Source organism: Podarcis pityusensis (assembly GCF_964106645.2).
Source record: "Podarcis pityusensis genome assembly, chromosome: 10".
NCBI lineage: Eukaryota > Metazoa > Chordata > Lepidosauria > Squamata > Lacertidae > Podarcis > Podarcis pityusensis.
Genome location: NC_138035.1, coordinates 26,689,840 through 26,704,555, shown reverse-complemented (window position 1 = coordinate 26,704,555; position 14,716 = coordinate 26,689,840). Strand labels below are relative to the sequence as shown.

Genomic DNA, 14,716 nt, shown 5'->3' with positions numbered 1-14,716 from the left:
AATTTTAACAACTCCCCACCCGCTTTTCCTGCTGTTAGGAAATGACTATGATCAGAATGAATCCTACATCCCTCAGATGTTTATAACTCCCCAAGAGATTGAAAAAGGGAGAATGGATTCTGTGTGCAGTCATCCTGTAGAATCAGGGCCAAATGGATGTGTGCTCCATTGCATACCAATCCCTTGAAACCATGTAATATTTTGTAGAAACATTTGGTTAGCTAACTTCCATCAAAATATAGAGGAAAAAATGAAGACAAATTGAGAGCTGCTACTACCTGAATCAGGATGCTTACCCTAAGATTACTCAGTTCAGGTGAATTATTGTTTAAACCCTTTATAATTTATATGCGATATGGACCAATTACCTGACATTTTCAAAAGGCAAAAATGAAATTCTTTGGTTTTCCAAAAGCAGTTTATGTGCTTCTTCATCAAACATAGACTTATCAAGCTAAATTTTGTCTAATCACAAAAATGGCAGATTTGAATTCCTCACACCCAAAAACATATTTTTAAGACCCCTCACTGAATAAATTTGCAAAAATTAAGTTTCACCCCCTAAAAGGACATGTCCTAGTGTGTTGTGCAAACCAGCTCACTGCACTGCCAGAAACAAACCTTTTGGAAATACCTTGTAATTTACAGTACCTCCACACCATGCAAACCACACCATGCATTTTTTTTATATGATTTGTGCACATAGAAAGCTAACCCTCCAACTATTTGAGTAATCAGCTGCACTTCACTTAGTGTATTATGATTGTATTGTTTTAATGCATATGTCTATGAAATTATGTACCGCCTTGAAATGACCCTTTTAGGCAGTATACAAGTGGGGGAAATTAATCTTTCCTCTCTTTTTAGGTGCATATACTTGAAACCACCAATCATGGATGCATAGGCACACCATTCTAACATTAGCATGATTCAGTATCTTGAAGATGTTAGGTGGTAGGCAGTTTTCATTTGAGATGCAACATTGGAGAACATTGTGCTGGGCCTAAGAGTCCTGGCTGTTATTCCTAATCCAGATGTTGTGCCTCTGTTTCCCTTTCAATGCTTTGCCTTGTTTTGTTTGGAACCAAAGCAATCTAAACAAGGGACCATTTCTTATGAGTTGCCTAGCAACAGCAGGTCCTCAATCAAGGATGGAGCATATCAGAATGAAATACTGAAATACAAAGAGTAAATTATTATTGTTGTGTATCTTTCTTGATGCCCATCTGTTGCTCTGATTACTATTCCCAATAATAACTGAAATTTGTAATGCATCAACAAAATCATCATTCAATGGCCAAAATAAAGGGGGGATGCAAAGTTAAGCTGGTGTAAGGATAAGACAAGTAAACTGACCAAAAGCAAAAGAATTCAATATTAAGCATTTCTAATTTCTAAGCAATTTCTAATTTTTAGCACAATAGCTTTAACTCTGACTTGAGGGATGAGGCGATAAAAGGGATTGAGTTTTAACCATTAATTAGTTGGACATCATATTAAAGGTTCACAAATGATTAAGTAATGGTTGCAAGTTTGCAATTTCTTTTTCAACTTTTTTTGCTGCAAAATATTAATAACCTGGTTAATATTAATATAAAATATAAATCACATGGGTTTTGGCTTAATTGTTCCTAGCTTATCCTTATGCGCTTCTAAAGCAACTTATCTTCAAGTCTTGTTTTCTTTTATGGTATCATCTAGAAGTGCAGACAGAATTAAAGCAATCATGTTGCCCATTAAAACATAAATGGTTCTGTTTTGAATTTTCTTAGCTAAGTTCTGCTTTCTTATTGATTGTTAAACTTCAATTGTACTTTATTTACTGAATTTATATTTTTAAAAAATATGCTTTTATTGATTTTTCATAAGTAACAAAAGTATATTCAGTGTCTCTGTTTTTAAATTGTAGAACCCATCATACAGACAAATTACAGTCAGTTTGAAACAATTTTTGTTGTAGACGATGTCAAGTTGAGGCGGAAAGAGAGGGGGAGGGGGGAGAAAGTAGAGAGAGAAATTTTAGGAGGGGGAAGGAGAGATGAGGGAGAATATTTGAGTGGAGCTTTTTTGTCAGGGTCACATGTCTGGTGTCTTATTTGTTGGCTGAGCGTGAGGTCAGAGAGCCCAAGGTATGGTTGGTTGTGTCTGATTGGTAGAAGAATGTTTTGTTTGTGTGAGGGTGTCATTGTCAGGTTACATTAGCCATATTGATTCATATGTTGATGGCAGGGGGGATCAGTCATTGTCTTGTTGGGTTGTGTATGCCACAGAGGGGTGAAAGTGTCCTCCTTTATCCCTGTTATAGTTTCAGTTTGCTTGTGAGCTTTTCTAGTAGGGTGGTTTCCTTATGGCTTGGTACCAGTGGTTCATGGACACCCGACAGGTCCCTGCAGTGTCTTGTTGGTTAATACAGTGGTACGGTACCTTGGGTTAAGAACTTAATTCGTTCTGGAGGTCCGTTCTTAACCTGAAAATGTTCTTAACCTGAGGTACCATTTTAGATAATGCGGCCTACCGCTGCCACCGCGCCACCGCCGCGCGATTTCTGTTCTCATCCTGAAGTAAAATTCTTAACCCAAGGTACTATTTCTGGGTTAGCGGAGTCTGTAACCTGAAGCGTCTGTAACCTGAAGCATCTGTAACCCGAGGTACCACGGTACTTCTATTAGGCATTTCCTTTCCATGCAGTCAAAGGCTTTAAGGGACATAATCGTCAGTGTGGATTTGGTTGTTTAGCTGTGTTCAAATTCAGTAGTTTCCTAACGAGGTCTGTTATCTTGCGATCGGGAACAAAGCCAGTCTGGTCTGGGGCAATTAGTTTGTGTAGGAAGCATTTTAGGCAGTTGGCCAAGATTGATGTTAATATTTTGTAGTCTTGGTTTATCAGTGAGATTGTGTGATATGATTCTACTTTGAGGCTGTCTTTAAGTAGCTTTGGGATAGACTGAATTTATGTTTTTGAAGGTCTCTTTATACATTTACCCAGTTCAAAAAATGATAAACTACTGTTATGTTGGTCCTCAATCTCTTGGTCATCTACCAGAATCTAGACCTTGTCCCGCTTTGTTTTACCTTGTCTTGCTTTGCCCAAACCTGAAATTTTGCCTTCGCCAGAATTCCTGTACTACCAAGGTCCTTAGCTTCAACAAGCTGGGAGTTTGTTTACTGCAAAGAAACATTCAGGAATACGGGCTTCCACCTTCAATTTGAAGTGGTATGTTCCCAGGAGGGAACTGCCATGCTGTATTTCTGAACATGCCGTTCAGCTTTCAGTGTTTTCCTCCATGGAAGAAAATGCATTCTTTGACAAATCTAGCATCCGAACATGATGTTTTATTGTGTATATTTCTTGAGAAGTGATATTCTAATTCCAAGAAACTACGTTACTTTGGAAACAGCCATAAATGGACATGAAAACTGCATGTCAAGGAGGATGCTAGAAACTGCCAGTCATCCTCAGGCAAGCACCTTTGTTTCCAAACCCAGGTTTAACGTCTTGTTTAAATTACTTGATGTAATCTGTGTCTGTGGTGAGGAAGCCCCATTCCCTACTACAGTACAGAAGCAAAACTAGGCTCTGACAGAGTAGAGCAGGGATCAGCTGCTGTGGACAGTTGGGTGGTAGGGGAAATCCTGCTTATCGGATGCTTGGGTGAAATCTGGTTGAGGAAGCGTGAAAGCTGGCAGCTTGACAAATTTAGGAGAAGAAGAGAATGACTTTGGTGGGGTGTTTGGAAAAGTGGCCCTAGCAGTTTCCTTATGCTGTCCATTAAAGCCTGCTCCAGGTTGGAGCGGAGTCTTGGGGAAAATGCCCTCCAGTGGGCTCCATCCTCTGCTGATAAACTCTGGTGGAATTACATAGCAGCAGTGGTGGGAAGCATTCCAGTGGGTGGCTGGGAGCTGCCATGTTAATTTCCCACAACCACCATCAACCCATAGCCATGCCAGGGAGAGTTTCCACTGCTAAATTTCCATGTGCCCAGATGTGTTAAAGTCATGGATGCACAGCCAGTTCAAGAAGTTGCAGCCCCAGCTGGAGGACATGTCAGAAGAGAAAGAGGTCCATGGATTCCTGTTGCCCCCTCCCTGTGCCAGGGTCTCCAGTTCAGTTGATTAACCATGCCTGAAGGAACAAAAGCTCTCCAAGAATGCAAGAGCCTGTAAACACATTCTGAATAAATAGTGGTGCTATTATCGGCATGTCAAGAGACAGCAGCAGCAGAAGCTTCTGACAGAACATGCCGATTCATTTGCCTATTTTAGGAAATGTAGAATCAGCACATCAGTGAATAGGTGGCTCAGTGATGAAGGGAGTCTTTAGAAGTCCTTCAATGACAATTAGGAGCAGCAGGGTTGGGTGAAAGACTAGACAAATACTCCATTTTGCTTCTCCATTTATAGAGGTGCAAACAAAGGTGTTTTATTTTTTCACTTGGTGCATTCTTTTTAGGTCTGAGTGAACATGCCATGAATTTGAGCGGAGGTATACTCTGACTAGGGACGCGGGTGGTGCTGTGGGTTAAACCACAGAGCCTAGGACTTGCCGATCAGAAGGTCGGCAGTTCAAAGCCCCGTGATGAGGTGAGCTCCCTTTGCTCGGTCCCTGCTCCTGCCAACCTAGCAGTTTGAAAGCATGTCAAAGAGCAAGTAGATAAATAGGTACCGCTCCGGTAGGAAGGAAAACGGCGTTTCCATGCGCTGCTCTGGTTTGCCAGAAGCAACTTAGTCATGCTGGCCACATGACCTGGAAGTTGTACGCCGGCTCCCTCAGCCAATAAAGCAAGATGAGCGCCGCAACCCCAGAGTCGGCCATGACTGGACCTAATGGTCAGGGGTCCCTTTACCTTTATACTCTGACTGATGCTTTTAGGGGTGAGAGGGTAACTGTGGGGTAGTGGAGAAGGAACACAGGAGAGCACAACAAGAGCAACTGATAATGTCTTCTGCCACAGTGGTAATTGCTAATAGTCTAAGCTTTGGGTAGGGTAGGGAATAGATGACAGGTCTGTGTTAGGAGGACTTACTCAAGGCCACCCACTGAACTTCATCGCTGAGAAAATGTGAACTGAGGTCCCTCCAATCAAAGTCCAATATGCTGACCACTGTACCACCCCTCACCAGCTCATTCTTTTGTGTGTGTGGCTCTGGGAGCTGTTGTGACAAGCTCTTGCACGTCAAAATTTACCACTATACCAGTGGGGACTAAGTGGGGGGGGGGGGGACTTGCTGTCACCACCTGGACCTCCTGTCTCCAAAACCCTCAAGAGCAACAGTACTGTGTATCACATAGTGTTGTTTACAAGGGCCACTGCGGAAAGAAATGGTGGCCACAAAGATAAATCCCTAGTAGTGGAAGTAAGTCCTGCTTCTTAGATTTCACTGCTTCATCCCCAGAATTTGTAACAGCTTTTGAGGGTTCTCCATCCCCTATTTCACTGTCTGTGTTAGGTTTTATATGAGGACTTTTGGTTCACAGTTAGTTTTTATTTCTTGTATTTTTTTTAATAAGCTGCCAAACACAAAATAATGTCAAATCTCCCGTAAGTTTCCATCACAGCAATTTTCTAAGCTGCTTCCCCACCTTGCTTCTCACTGCCTTCATATGCATACTCTTGCAAATATGTCAGAGCACATGGCTGAGTCTGGGTTTCTGTCTTGGGTAAGACAGAAGTGACCAGCGGGGGGAAAGGGAGTCTATGCTTGTCATGGACAGATCACTATGTGGTTTGCTGCTCCCTCCAACCCCACAGAAAAGTGATGGAGTTGTTAGGATGGCCTGCCTCTGAAGAGCAATGAAGCAGCAGAGTTTCCAAATGCCACTAGGAGAGTACTCAGCTGACTCTGCCAACTGTTCTGTCTAGGACCTGTCTTGGGCACTCGCTTGGACAGCTAACACAATAGTTTTTAGGTGCTCACTCCCTTTTAGTGAAGCCAAGACATCAATGCAGGGCCCCTGGGACACGCCCCCCCAGGCCATGCCCCCTCCACAGGCCACACCATTCTGTCGCCTTGTTCCACTCCTACTTGAGTACTTTTGCTTGGCTGAAATGTGTTCTTAACCTCATCTTTGTCTGGATGGAGGATCGAAAGATTTGTGTGTTTAGAAACCTCTGACTTGTAGAGTAGGCTCAGGGCTAGCCCACGCATGAGGCAAGGTGAGGAGACAGCCTCAGGCGGCAGGATCCAAAGGGGCAGCAGATCCCGATGTAAATCTTTAGTCCCCCACCCCTTGTTTCTGATTTAGATATTCACTCATCCCTTCTTCCCCGGTGGAGATGGGGATGCCATTTTGTGGTTTGCCTCAAGGGCCAAAATGTATTGGGCCAGCCAAGAGTAGGCTGCATTCCAGCCACACATAAAGGTTAAAAGTCACATACATTGCTCCACCCACCTTTTCTCTCTGGCCCAGCCCACCACTGGTATGTGGCCCTCAGAATGTTCCACAGGGCAGGCAGTGGCCCTTGAGCTGAAAAAGGTTCCTCACTCATAGAGAAGTGCAGGCAATGGAGCAACAAGGGCAACAACTAAAGTGCAAAAGCAGGAAAACACATTCTTGATTTACAGTGATTTACGAATGAATAAGTGCAGAGCAGGGATTAAGGGGCTAACTGCAAGTTAGGTGCAAACTGCATGTGAGCTGCAATGCTGTTTTTTGTAAAGCGAAAGCAGAATTGAGAAAGGGGAGTTTAGACGTGTAACCCTTTTCAAGCCCACTGCCAAATCACGCAGATTCCTCATGCATGTGTATTTCCATCCATAACATTCAAAAAGTATGTTTGCTAACGTTCAGTGAGCAAAATGTCACAAATAGCAAGCAAATTTCTGAATTCTCCAGAACTCTTAATCAGGCCGTGTGGTAAATAAAATTTTAAAAATGGGGGGCGTGGTATTGGCTGGCTGTGAAACCATAAGCCTGCACCTCACAGTGGCATGCAGTGAATTTTTTCATAGGGGAACAGTTGGGGCCAGAGGTGCTAAGTTGTGAGGGGTGTGGGGGGTTGATTTCATGCTTGTGATGTTGTGACCTCCTGATGTCTTGCACCTGAGCATCGTGCCTCCCTCCCTATGCTGGGCATATGCTTCCTGGGCTTTGCGAAGGAGGTGCCCGAGCTCTGACAAGATGTTAGAGCCCTCTTGCCTCCTTCCAAAAGCTGGATGGGATTTGGGAAGATGGCAGGATGGATCTTGGACCCATCAGAGCCTCACACCTCCTTCCCTAAGTTGGGCAGAAGCTTCCCAGGCTATGGGAATGAGGCACCTGGGGAACATTTAGAGAACAATCTTAGTCCCCTTGGTCCAATGACCACACGCCACTGGCACCTCATAAGAGTATTAGAACATGGGAGGAGTCAGCAGACATGCAAAGGCTTTGACCAGTGTCAGAAACTGAGATATGAAAGCTAGGAGCTAAATTGCACCTTAAACCTAGGTTATGGGCGCAACAATGGAATGTCTAGGCACACTTTTTTTAATAACAAGAATACAAAGATGAAAATGAATGCAGCTAAAATATTATGTTCATTTTTCACATGATCCAGTCCTTCCCCAGCCCACCCTCCTAATATTCTTAAGAAGGTCTCTTCTCCAGTTTTTAGAGAGTAGCTGGAAGTGGGGAGGCAGAAAAAGGTCCTCCTTTCCTTCCACTCTGCAGTTTTAATCTGAAATCTTAGGTGCAGTACTGCGCCCAGAGCTCAGAAGCTGCTTGCGCTAATGAAATTCCCTGTTGCAAAATGCGCCTAGAACAATGGGAGTTTCGAACACTGGCTTTGACAGGTGCTGTGCAGGTCTCAGGCCTGCACCAAAGCCTTTTGTGAAGGAGAAACAAACAATAGCTGATTCTCCATCTCTGGAAATACAAAAACGCAATATTCTAGAAAATCTGCGAACAAGCTTGAAATGGCTGGCTTCTTCCCTGGGTCTTACGTTGCAAAGGGTTTAACCATTATTCAAACTTGAGTTACAAGCTGCTCCACTGGTAGGGTATAAAAGTCACTCTGCTTCTTCCTGCCACAGCAGGTTCCCTCCACAACCCTGATGTGTTTTTCTATGTAAACCGGAACATAATTGCTCATAAAAAGTAATGGAGGGAAAGGTTAGGAATGATTTTGTACTTACTGAGTTCTGCAATACTTCCCACACGCGTTGCAAGCAAAGATTGCTCGATGGTCCGTAACTCTGATTGGCTAAACATCTGGACTTCCCCTGGCTTATTTGACCTTTGCTGGTCTTTGTGAAGATTCAGACTTTCTGGCAAGCAAGGGACACCTGGAGTTAAAAGAGAAGGAAAGGGGGGTGTTCAGTGCAATTTTTAAAATCAAGGCTACTGCAGCTTTTCATTATTCCTTTTTAAAGGACATTTTAAAGGTCTGTTCAAACACACGAAGCTACATTGTAATGGATCACAGCCATTGGTCCACCTACCCCAATTCTATCTACTCCTATCTACTCAGTGACCTTTCAGCTTCTTAAGCAGATATATTTCCCAGCACTGAATCCTGGGACCCGTTTTAAACCAGAGGTGCCAGGGAGTCAATGGGGGGGGGGGCTTCTGCATGAAGAGCACATGCTCTGTCACCAAGCCATGGCCGCTGTCTAGTCTCACATCATATCTCCTGTATGAATCGCTCACCAAGTAGAACGTGTACACCAGGACCATTTGTCTAGATGTCCAAATTACAAATTTCCTCATCTTCTAGTCACTTCCCTACAACACAGCATCTTAAGAACATATGTGAAGAAAAACAGCATGGAAGCTGACCAAGTCATCATAAAACTTTTGGTTAAAAAGATGGGGCACAAAGTGGTTGGTAAATAAATAAAGCCAATAAACTGGCCCTAATGTTCACCACTCCCCAAAGAATATACACCTAAATACACATCTGAAAGCAAATCCAGCAAGTCCCCTCACTCAGCCCCTTTTGCCTAATAATAGGTCCCAATGTATCCCAATCTTGTTATTGATAAATGGAGGACCGATTCATTTTCCCTACCCCATTAAATAATTGGCCTTTCTCTGATGAGAATGCCAATATTGATGCCTGTGACAAACTCAGTTGTACTTGTGGGGATACCTCTGGGAATAAAGGAAAGCTGCTGATGCTCCTGATGCCACACAGTTAGCAGAGGATAAGGTTTTGGAGACTGTGCTGAATTAATCAGGACTCTGGAAGCAGTTACTCCAGTTACCTGGAGGCAGTGACATGCTCGGTAGCTGAATGTCCTACTTATGTCCAGCCACTCCAGAAATTCAGCATCATGCATCATTGTGTTTTTCAAAAATCCTGCCTTCAGGGAATCTTTTTGACAGAGTTTAATCTGCTGAGACGGAATCCCAGGGCGTGGGACACAGAATTCCTGTGCTTTGCAGAGTTGTAGAAAAGTGTTTGAGGAAACATTCACAGCTTGGGCAGGACACTGGCTAAGCTTGCTTCTATATAGCTGCTGCAATACTTTGAGGGACAAAGATGAACTGCGTACAAAACTATCCTATAGAACAACAAAGTATTGAGGACAAACAACTTTATTATGGACTATCTTTAGTTCACAAATGTTTGTGCCACAACAAAATTTGCATTTTTTTTATACTGTTGTATTCAAGAAGGTAAGAGCAGCACAAGTCCCTTCTGACCAACAAGAGAGACTTACAATACTTATTGCCTTCTCCATACTCCAACACACGAGAGAAGACCATGCACTTCTCCCAAGCCTTTTGCGCATGTCAGAGGCCTCGGGAGATGGCAAAGGAAGTTAGTGACTGGTTGGTAAGCCAAGCCAACATATATTCACTCAGCTTTTTGGGGGGAGGGGGACCAGATTTAAAGTTGTTATGTGAATTAGTTAGACTTATTATACACCGCTTATACAGGAAAGCAAGGGTATGTTTGAGAGAAGCACATAAATCCAGTTTATTGGCTTTATTTATTTACCAGCCCCTCAGCAAAAGGGGCTGAGTAAGGGGCCAAAATGTGAGCCCACTTCTATCCAAGCTCTGAGACTACATTAGCTCTATTTAGAAAATGTTACGGTTGAAGATGACCTGTTCTAATTGAAAAGCCTAGCATCCCTGAAGAAGCAATCACTCCATATGCCCCCACTCAGTTCAAGGTCTTCCTTATTTCAATACAGTCTTAATGAGTTGTGTATTTTTTATGCTTCAGTCACACTGTTTAAATCTGACAAGTAGGTAGGCATGTCAGGCTCCTATAGTCTGAATATGCAAGAGACGTCTTCTGTTTTGTTGGCTATTACTGCCATATTTTTTGCCTGTCATTCTGAATCAAAGACTCCTGCACAACATCTCTATAAACTCTAACTGCAGAATCTGTTCTCATGTGTCACTGGAAAATTATGCTAATAAATGTCCTTTCTTTGTACTGCCCTGTTACTTGGTATTGCATGTTTCCTGATATGCCTGGCTCCTGTCAATCAGCCTCATTACTTCCACTCTGCACATGACTCCATTACACAGCAGAAGCTGGGTTCAGTTCAGTTTTCTCCAGAATCTCTGTTCTGTCCCAGTGACATATAGATGATGAACCTGGTTGAGGATCCTGAAACTCTGGGGGCTTAATTGTACATACATATACTTACAGTCATGGCCCAGGACTCAGACACCCATTCCCCTCAAGCTATCAGGGGAAAGCCTATGCCAGGGGTAGGAAACCTTTGGCAATCCAGCATGACTAATTTTCAAGGTGATGGGAATTGGAGTCCAACAATATCTAGAGTGCCACAGGTTCTCCAGCAGTCTCTTGACCCACCTCCTCTGCTTCAGCCTCAGAGTCTGAACTGCTCCCTCTCACGGGTTCCTCCTGCTCACTAAACCTTGCTGTCCCTTCAGTATCTGACCTCTCCTCAGTGTCCCACTACCATTTCCCGGGCTCTGAGCATTCCTCCTCTGGGATTTCCCTTGGAGGTTCCCCAGCTGGTGCCTTCCACCACTCCTCTTCATTCAGACAGTCCCTGACAACTGATGATGTGCCAGAAATTATTAACACAAGTGTATCTCGGCACCTGCTGTGGACTACCAATTTCTATAGACCCCCTTGCAAGGCTAGTGTCTGTCCATGTGTGATGGAAATGATAAGCTTCAATAATCCTCAGTGGATTTGTGCTGATCTCTGAGAGTGTGAAAACGGCTCAATAGTAAATAGTTAAATAGAGCCTCCATGTTCATGAGTAGTATAGCTTTTAGTAACAAATACTAGGAACAAACAATGAAGAAGAGTTTGGATTTGATATCCCGCTTTATCACTACCCGAAGGAGTCTCAAAGCGACTAACATTCTCCTTTCCCTTCCCCCCCCCCACAACAAACACTCTGTGAGGTGAGTGGGGCTGAGAGACTTCAGAGAAGTGCGACTAGCCCAAGGTCACCCAGCAGCTGCATGTGGAGGAGCAGAGACGCGAACCCAGTTCCCCAGATTACGAGTCTACTGCTCTTAACCACTACACCACACTGGCGTATGTGGGGAATACAATGAGGGGAATACAATTGCCATCTCCCCTACTTGTGTACTTTCCAAAAGCATCTGGCTGACCATGGCTATGAACAGGTTGCTAGGCTAGATGGACTCTGGATCAGGGTCCATCAAGGCTTTTCTTATGTTTTTGTCGAAATAAAAAAATTCCTTCCTGTAGCACCTTAAAGACCAACTAAGTTAGTTCTTGGTATAAGCTTTCGTGTGCATGCACACTTCTTCAGATACACTGAAACAGAAGTTACCAGATCCTTCTATATATTGAGAAGGTGGGGAGGGGTATTACTTAGAAGGGTGGTGGGAATCGGAGATTGGCAGATAGCTGAGATGAGCCTGTTGATGACTCTTAACGACTGTAATAGGTCTTACAGGAAAAGGCAAGGGGTGAGAAGGTGAGAAATGGCTTAGTCATGTATAATGAGATAAGAATCCGATGTCTCTGTTCAGACCAGGTTTCTCCATTGTTTTAAGTTTGGTAATGAGTTGTAATTCAGCAGCTTCTCTTTCCAGTCTATTTCTGAAATTCCTTTGTAGTAAAACAGCTACTTTGAGATCTTGTATAGAATGTCCTGGGAGATTGAAGTGTTCTCCTACTGGTTTCTCTGTTTTGTGATTCTTGATGTCAGATTTATGTCCGTTTATTCTTTGGCGTAAGGTTTGGCCTGTTTGTCCAATATAGAGAGCTGAAGGACACTGTTGGCATTTGATGGCGTACACAATGTTAGACGATGAGCAATTAAATAGTCCCGAGATGGTATGTGTGATGTTGTTGGGGCCAGTAATGGTGTTGTCCGGGTGTATGTGGCAGCAAAGTTGGCATCTGGGTTTATTGCAGGCTCTGGTGCCAGTGTCCGTGTTAAGTCTGGTTGTAGTATTATTGTGGGTTAGGAGTTGTTTAAGATTGGGTGGCTGTCTGTAGGCAATGAAAGGTCTTCCTCCCAGAGCTTGAGAAAGAGAACTGTCATTGTCCAGGAGAGGTTGTAGATCTCTGATGATGCGTTTTTGTGTATTTATAAAACCTTAGGGCTCATTTACACTTCACTTGTCCAGTGCCTAGAAAAGTTCTGAGAGGTTTTCTGCTTGTCCCTTGCTTTCTAGGCATGGATCTGAGCAGTTTTCAGTTTGCCCTGCCACTTTCCCCAGGAAAACCCACTCTTTACAGCTGAATCAGAGCAAACATCAATCTGCACAAAACCCAACTGACATTTGCTTCGATTAAGCAGAGAGCAGTTTTTCCCAGGGGAAAGTGGCAGGACAAGCAGAAATGTGGACAAACCCTTACATTCAATCTGCTTGAGACCATGATTAGCCACTATCAATCAGGGCAGGCAATTAATAAACTGGGTTAAATGGACTATTTAGGTGATGTGATACACAATAGCTTCATATATCCAATTACTTTTATCTTAGAACTGGCTTGCAGTGATTAAAAGCAAACGTATTAGTACAGCAGCAATGACATAGTGGGTAGAATACAGACTTAATCGTGCTCAGAGCAGACTCACCCTGACTAACTTAAGTTCCATTGATTTCAATGACTCTACTCCAGGCATGACTAAGTCTGGATTCCAGTCAATAACTCCCAAAGGGTAGAAACATATGCACAACTTGAACCTTCTGGTTATTAGCAGTGGAAAGTGAATGCTCTCAATCTGCTTGGGAAGTTCTGCCATTCTACAGTCAGAACTCATATTGTAATGTAGTAAAAGCCATGCACTCGTCTTCTTCTTTGCAAAAGTGCTAAAAAGCAGCATAGCTTTTCTAAAGCATGCTAGAGAGCCTGGCACTTTGTTTTGTCTGTTGATCTATATAGTCTGAAGACATATCAGACAATCACACTTCTCGACATTACAATTGCAACTACTGTTTCCAGAACCCAGTCATGTGAAACATCCATGCCTGGCCAATCATCCTGGAGAAAGCTGAGATGTGATTAAGCCTATCCCATGATAGCATACCCTTCAAGTGTCCTTATTTTCCCAGGGCATTCCTAAAATTACAAAAGCCATCTCAGCTTCTGATTTGATCCCGGGATGTCCCGTTTTATCCCTCCAGCACCGCTGCTGCCAAACTTGGGGATGATGATGAGCTGGTGCTTGCAGCCGGTGCTTGAGCTTTCAGTGGAACCCTTCTGAAGCAGAACCCTTGTGCACGGGGGAAGCAGTTCACCACTAGAGCGGAGGTGGGAGACACATGCGACACTCTTACCAGACCCTCTCTGCTACCGCCAAAGCTGCCACTGCTGTCATGATCTGAGGTAAAGAGCAGGTGAAGGAAGTGAGTAAGGAGGAAAGGGAGTGAGCCACTGCCAGGTAGGGGCTGCTGTGGCAGGCAAGGTGGTTAGCTGACTCACGCAGCAGCACAAGACGCATCCTAATTTTCAGCTGAGGAATGTTGGAGGGTATGCAATAGCTCACCCTTTTGCCGATTATATGAATTAGCCAGAAGACACGACCAGCCCTTCCCACTCTCAAAGGTATATTTCCCACCACTTGACAAATACAGCAAAAGGCAGAGCCACAAGATTATTATTATTTGCCTTCCTTGAAGTGAAAATGAGAATGGGAGGAGGGGATGAAAGAATGACAAGCCCAGAAAGAAGGAAGAAGAAGGTCAAAGTGTTCTGTTTAATGGAAGAATTGCACTTCAGTTGTTAGAATGGAATCAGAGGTTACTGCTATTAACTGTAAATAAACTTCTGATGTGATTATATAAAAGGTACTCATGGATGCAACTCTGCATAATTCAACAGCAATTCTATTTGCCTCATTATATTCTTGGATGTCAGCTTTATTCTGATATTAGAGAACACCCTATAGCCTTTTTAGCCCAAGGGCCTCATTCCCTTCTAGGTCACCCGCAGAGGCTGTAGGTCAGGGGTGGGTGGGGCCAAATGCAAAGGGGGTGGAGCAACGAATGTTAGTTTTCCTTTTGTACAGGAGGGCAGAGGGACACATCCCTCAAGCCAAGCAAGCAAGATTAATGTGTCCAAGGACACATAACCCAGGCATAAATTATCAAGGAAGGTACAAAACAGAACCAGGGAAGGGTGTGGCCTGCAGAGAGTAATGAAGACCAGATAGAAAGGCCCAGAGGATTATAAGGATCTATAAGGTTCTTTATAGTTGCTGTACAGAGTTCTTAAGAAAGAACATGAACTATTGGAGAGTAACCTAAGAATTAAGCTTTCTGTTACAAGGAAGTGATCAATATGTAACTTGGAAGGTAGCCTCTTTT

At 43.5% G+C, this 14,716-nt stretch overlaps 1 protein-coding gene across 6 annotated transcripts in view; it reads right to left on the bottom strand.

Moving 5' to 3' along the window:
- Window positions 1-14,716, bottom strand: part of ABTB3 (ankyrin repeat and BTB domain containing 3) — a 250,373-nt gene that overhangs the window by 96,799 nt on the left and 138,858 nt on the right. For all 6 annotated transcript variants that reach the window (XM_080971671.1, XM_080971670.1, XM_080971672.1 and 3 more), the window contains exon 2: window positions 8,116-8,265. In XM_080971671.1, the coding sequence (XP_080827797.1) occupies window positions 8,116-8,265 (150 nt within the window). The remainder of the gene's footprint in view (window positions 1-8,115; window positions 8,266-14,716) is intronic.